Here is a 6,000-nt window from a genome sequence, read left to right as displayed (position 1 = left end):
GTGTGGTGGGGGGGAGTCCTCTTGCGGGGGATGTTCAGCCGTATCCAGCCAGGTCATGAGGCGATAAAGCCTTTGGAGCTTGTGGGGGTTCAGGCGCATCCTTCCCCAGGGACCCGGCTGCGTGGGACATCCCGGTGCATTTGCTCCTCCACGGAGTTCGATGAGATCGGAGCCACAGTCAGCTCCGGCAGGTGGGGATTGCAGGGCCCGTGGGCAAGCAGCAACGCTGAAAGACTTTCCCCCGATGCCCCATCACCCTTCAGTTCAACCCTCTCTGGGCCTGACCCAGCAGCCGGCACTGAGCGAGCCGATTTCGGACACAGCTAAGGAGGCTCTCTAGGGAACAGTTCACACATTCCCACCTAAGCCCGTCCCCACACACCAGGCCGTGGGTGGATGGGTGCCCGTCCCAGTTCTCCTCCCCGTCAGCCTGACTCCAGTGGGATTGAGCCGGTGCTGCTCAGTGGCTTGGGAATCGTGCCCTGGCAAGCGCTCCAGAGCCCACTGGGCAAAAGCATCGTCGTGACGGGCCCAGGGCCGAGCCTGCACGCCCTCGCCATGGGGAAAGCCCTAGACGCTCCCTCCAGCTTTGTCACTGCTGCCGATCTGCCCGGTTTCCCTCCTTGCTCATTGCGGGGATTCCGTAAACGAGCCAAATGCCATTAGCCGCAGGCAGGCGCCAGGCGCCCCCCGCCCACCCCCAGGTGAAGTCTGTTGGCCGGACAGGTTCAAGTGCAGGGGGCCATCGAGGTGTTAAAGCCGGGCGCGTCAACGCTCGTGAGACTGCGGCTCAGGTCCTTTTCCACAGAGCCGAGGACCTGGCTGGTAAACGTGCCAGTCCAACCGAACGACTCGACGTGGCATGACAGCACCACCCTCTGTGTGCTGATGGGGAGGCAGCAGCGGGAGCTGGCCGCACGGGCTAGCCGCTGCAGAACACGGCCATGCATCAGGGGATCTGGGTCCTCTGCCTGGCTCTGCCACTGACTCGCTGTGGGACCTGGGGCAAGGCACATCGTGCCTCAGTTTCCCGCCTTCACAATGGGGAACAGGCTAGCTAGGCGGCAGATCAGGACACAGGGTTAGATAGAGAGGAGGAAGCAGGAGCCATCAGCACTGTGGGTGTGGCACTGGCCGAGCGGAACCATCCCTGGGAGAGCGGGATTCGGTTTAAGCCTAAATCAAAAGGCAGCAGCCTCTGCTTTCCCCCTGCTCGGGGGATCCAGCACATCGGTCGCTCAGAACCATCAGCCCAGTCCTTTGAGCTCCGCTCCAGCCCCTCCTTCCCCATTCGCCCCATTGACTTGGATGGAGTCACTGCCCCAGGCTGAGCGGGGGGAGAATCAGGCTCCCAGTCCACAAGCAGAGGTGCACCCCCAACAGCGGCTTGTCACCTTCCTCTAGCCTAAATCAAGTGGCTGCAGATGCATGGCTGTCCCCTTCACCCTGGAACTCTGATCCCGGGGCCCCAGGTGTGAGGGTTACACCATCCCGGGTCCCTGTCCCTGGGTGTGAGGGTTACACCCTCCTGGGTCCCTGGCCCTGGATATGAGGGTTACACCATCCCGGGTCCCTGTCCCTGGGTGTGAGGGTTACACCGTCCCGGGTCCCTGTCCCTGGGTGGGAGGGTTACACCGTCCCGGGTCTCTAGCCCTGGGTGGGAGGGTTACACTGTCCCGGGTCTCTGGGTTGGAGTGTTACACTGTCCCGGATCTCTGGTCTTGGGTGGGAGGGTTACACCGTCCCGGATCTCTGGTCTTGGGTGGGAGGGTTACACTGTCCCGGATCTCTCGGTGGGAGGGTTACACCGTCCTGGATCTCTGGCCCTGGGTGGGACGGTTACCTGCCTCCTCCTGGTTCATAAATAGCCGATGTCTGCAAAGGACTCTGCGCCCTGCAGCCCGGCTTAGCCTGTAGGGGCCTCCCAGCTCATCCCCCCATTCCCAGCAGCCAGGCGTGTGTGCTAACAGGCAGCTGAAGCAGAAACTCTTGTCCGCAGGAGGGGAGGCCGCTCCCAGCCCCCCCACCCCCCGCCGCCCTCCTCTCCCTCGGTCCAGTGCCCTCGGAACAACCCGTGCAGCGGGGGGGGTGCCGAGCACCGTCCAACCCAACCCTACGCCCCGCATCGGGCAGACCCACTTCGAGCCGGGGCTGCGGCACCCCCGGCTCTGGCGCTCTCCCTCCCGGATGGCCTCTCGCTCGCTCTGTCTGTGTCTCGGTCCCTTTTTCATTCTCTCCAGCCCACTCCCCTTTCCGTCTGCTCCCCGCTTCTCGCCCCAGGCCGCCAGTCACGGACACGCCGCCTGGTGACCCTGGGTGCGTAGCAGGCGCGGCTCGTGAGCCCCGCAGAGTGGCTGAACCCCCCCCCGCACACACACAGCCCCGGCCCCCGCCCCGGCCAGGCGGAGCCGAAATGGTTAATTCCATGTCGCGGCGTGATGCGAACAGCAGCGGGTGACCTTATAAATGCCCATCCTGGCCTTGGCGAAGCGATGAATGGGGAAGCGGGGTGGGGGCGAGGCATGGACAGGCTCCGTTGCCATGGAGCCCCATCTAGGATTTGCTCGCATCACAGCCAGCCCCAGATCTCCCTAATGGACCTAACGCAGGAGAGAGACTCGCCCTCAATCAGTCCCTGCCTCCGGCCCGGGGTGGATGTCTCCATTTGGAGCATTAGTGGGCAGCGAGGCGCTCCGGGGCGGGGAGGGGGGGGGCGGGGGGAGGATCTGCAGCGATTTAAAAGCCTTCGCATTAGGTCCAGGCGTGGACGAGCGACCGGGGAGGGGTGGCGAGGAGGGCAGCGCCGACAGATGTACATAGTTTGGAGCCGGTGACGTCCGTTCCGTTGCCAGCAAAGGGGGGAGGGGGTGGCGGGGGGGGGGGGGGCAAAAAAAAAACAAAACAAACAGAATGAGCAATTGCGGGAGAGTCCTGCATATTTCAGGAGACGCAGAGGACACTTGGGCAGGCATAAATGCACACCGCCACGGCTTCTCTTAGCCATGAACCTGTCACCGCTTTGTTCTTCCACCTCCTAAGGGTCTCCCGATGCACCACCACTTGTCTGCGGGAAAGGGGGGCTTCTTCCCCCTGCCCGGCTTCTGCTGCCACTGCTGCTGAGATGAGCCCTGCCGGCTGCAGGGTGGCAGGCTCTCGGCTCTTTTGATCCCTTCACCCAGCCATGGGGGTCTGGCTGTGGCCTCTGCTCTGGGGCTTCCAGATGGAGCTTGTGTGGGGTGCAGGGATCTTCCAGCCCCAGAGGTCGCCTCCCCCCAAGGCCAGGACGCCCAAGGCGAAGGAATGGACTCCATCATCGTCCTCTTCCTCAGCTTCCACTTGGGTGCCCACCCCGGACCTGGACAAGGTGGACCTGGAGGGTTCTGAGGCAGCCTTGACTTTCCTGTACTCGGGGGATGCTCTGAGGCTCTCCCAAGCCAACTGCAGCCACCGCTTCGAGGTGCGGGATGGGGGCAGGGCCTCCAGCCCCCCGCCGGGCCTGCGCTCCACCCTGAGGGGGGCCACCGAGACCCTAACCCATGCCACCAACTTCCTCAACATGATCTTCCAGACCAATGACATCAGGGAGTCGAGCGTCAAGGAGGATGTGGAGTGGTACCATGCCCTGGTCCGGAGCGTCGTTGAAGGGGATCCCCAGGTCTACCGGGCTGTGCTGACCTTTGACGCCCACCCGGCGTCTTCCAAACCTCAGCTGATGCTCCAGGCCACAAAGGAGAACAACGAGATCCTGCTGCAGGACCTGTCCGCCTCTTCTGAGAGCCTGCGGAACCTGAGCTGGGAAAACCAGTGGTTCAACGGCCTGCAGGCCCAGCGGGGCCTTTTCCTGCACAAGCGGGTCCTCAGCAATGACCTCAAGAGCCTGGACACCCCCAAGTGGAACCGGGGCGACAGCTATGTGATGGACTCCAGCCACGTCAAGTGGTCGCTGCCCTTCCTGGAGTGCCAGGAGAGCAAGTTCCTGCCCAGCTGGATGGTGACCCTGTCCTCCTCCTTCTACGGGTTGAAGCCGGACCTGAGCCCTGAGTTCAAGTGAGTGGGGGCGACACCGGGGGGGTTGTGCCTGTGGGGGGAGGTGCATGAAGATGAGGGTGGGGGGGTGCTTGGGAAGGAGCATTCAGAGCGCTGCATTCCCCCTCCCCTCCAGCCCGCAGCCGGGGGTGGGCGGATTCTTTTCTTGTCTCACTTCCCTGGGCTGCAGACTTGGAGGAATTCCCCCCCACCCCCGCACTGCAGAGTGCAGAGCTGAGGGACCTGCCCCCCACCTAACTGGGGTGCCAAACTAGGGCATTCCCCCCACCTAACGTACCCCACCCCGGGGTGCCAAACTGGGGGATTCCCCCCATGTAACATATCTCCCCTGGATGCAGAGCTGGGGATCCCCCTCCTAATACACCCCACCCCGGCATGCGGAGCTGGGGATCCCCCACCTACAATATCCCACCTCGGGGTACGAAGTTGGAGATACCCTGACCTAAAATACCCCACCCCCATGTGCAGAGCTGGGGATCCCCCACCTGACATAACATACCTCACACCAGGATGCAGAGCTGGTGGACAGCCCCCCCCCGGCACTGAACGAACCCCACCTCAGGGTGCCAGACTGGGGGATCCCCTACCTAACATACCCCACCACGGGTGCAAAACAGGGGGATCCCCCCACCTAGCGTACCCCTGGGATGCAGTGCAGCGTGGTTCCCCCAGCCCCCACTCTCTGGGTGCAGAGGGGCCGGGATCCCTGCCACTTACATGCTCAGAGGTGCAGAGCTGCAGGAATTTCTTCATCCCACCTACGCCTTGGCACAGAGCTGCAGAGGTGCCCGTCAGCCCAGCTACCCAGGGACAGAGCTCTGGGGACCCCCTCTGGTCCATCGTCCTGGGTGTGGACCTGCAGGGGCCCCCAGCGTACACACCGCTGGGTCTCCACCACATCTTTCCTCACCCCTTCCCCGGGGTTTCCAGTGCCCTGGACTCTGCTGGAAGACAGGCTGGACGCCAGCTGACATTGTCACTGTATATTCAGGTGGTGACCCCAAGCCACAGCCCTGGCCAGCCAATCCATGGCTGGGCCCTGAACGAACCTGGCTCCATGTGGTTATTACAAGGGGGGGTTTGAGGTACGGCATGACGGGTCACCGATGGATTGGGAGCAGGGGGAGCCCTTTCACCCCCCTGGCCTCATCCCTCCTTTCCTGCCGCGGCTCACTCTGATCACAGGGAATTCCAGCGCTCCTGCCAGACTCCAGGCATCCTGTGTGTTTGGTCCTGCTCTGCTTCTGGGGGCTACAAGCTTCCAGCTGGCAACTCTGACGCTCGGTGCCAAGCCTCTGTGCCACCCTTGGCATCCCCGTCTTTCCTCCCAGGCTCCCCACGGGCGTCCTTTGCACGAGATCATGTAGGGGGAGGGGAGAAGCTATTTTCAGCCCCCAGAGTGGCCAGGGACCGACTGAAATGGAGGGGGCCTCAACCTCATTTGCACCCCAGCATTCCAGATCTATCGGGGACCGTGTCAGAGCAGGGAGAGGGTGCCAGGCCAGGCCACCTGGTGAGCAGCAAAGGGTTAACACAGCCTCACCGGCGTGGCCTGGGCGATCGGCCCTATGACAAGGCGAAATGGATTCCCCCCAGCAAGCCCCTGTCTTTCCATGCCGTGACCAAGGAGCCAAACAGGCTTGGCCAACAGGAGAGAGGGCAGGTCAGACAAGCCAGAGAGGGGACAATAGAAGCGCAAAGACAAGCAGCAGGTCAGAAGCAGCACTGGGATTTACCTGGATCCCAATCTAGTGTTTCCCCCACTGGACTACAGCGGCTCTCATAAGACAGTGGCATCCTTCTACCCAGCTATGGTTTATAGGGCCAGCTCTGGACTCGGAGCCTTTGGCGTTTGATACCGAGGTGTTTCTGGAACGATGATGCTCAAGAGGGTTGATCTATGCCAGTGCGAAGGGACGGTAAACCTAGGATCACAAGAGAAGATGCAGGACC

At 62.6% G+C, this 6,000-nt stretch overlaps 1 protein-coding gene across 2 annotated transcripts in view; it reads left to right on the top strand.

Annotated features, from left to right (window-relative positions):
• The first annotated feature begins 2,909 nt into the window (after positions 1-2,909).
• GPR179 (G protein-coupled receptor 179) overlaps positions 2,910-6,000 on the top strand; it is a 36,511-nt gene continuing 33,420 nt past the window's right edge. For both annotated transcript variants that reach the window (XR_012156344.1, XM_073325677.1), the window contains exon 1: positions 2,910-4,047. Coding sequence is in view for 1 of the 2 variants with exons in the window: in XM_073325677.1 (XP_073181778.1) it covers positions 3,182-4,047 (866 nt within the window). In the remaining variant the exon portion in view is untranslated. The remainder of the gene's footprint in view (positions 4,048-6,000) is intronic.

Source organism: Lepidochelys kempii, chromosome 27 (assembly GCF_965140265.1).
Source record: "Lepidochelys kempii isolate rLepKem1 chromosome 27, rLepKem1.hap2, whole genome shotgun sequence".
Taxonomy (NCBI): Eukaryota; Metazoa; Chordata; order Testudines; family Cheloniidae; genus Lepidochelys; species Lepidochelys kempii.
The sequence above is the reverse complement of the archived record's forward strand: the minus strand, read 5'-3'. Positions and strand labels throughout refer to the sequence as shown.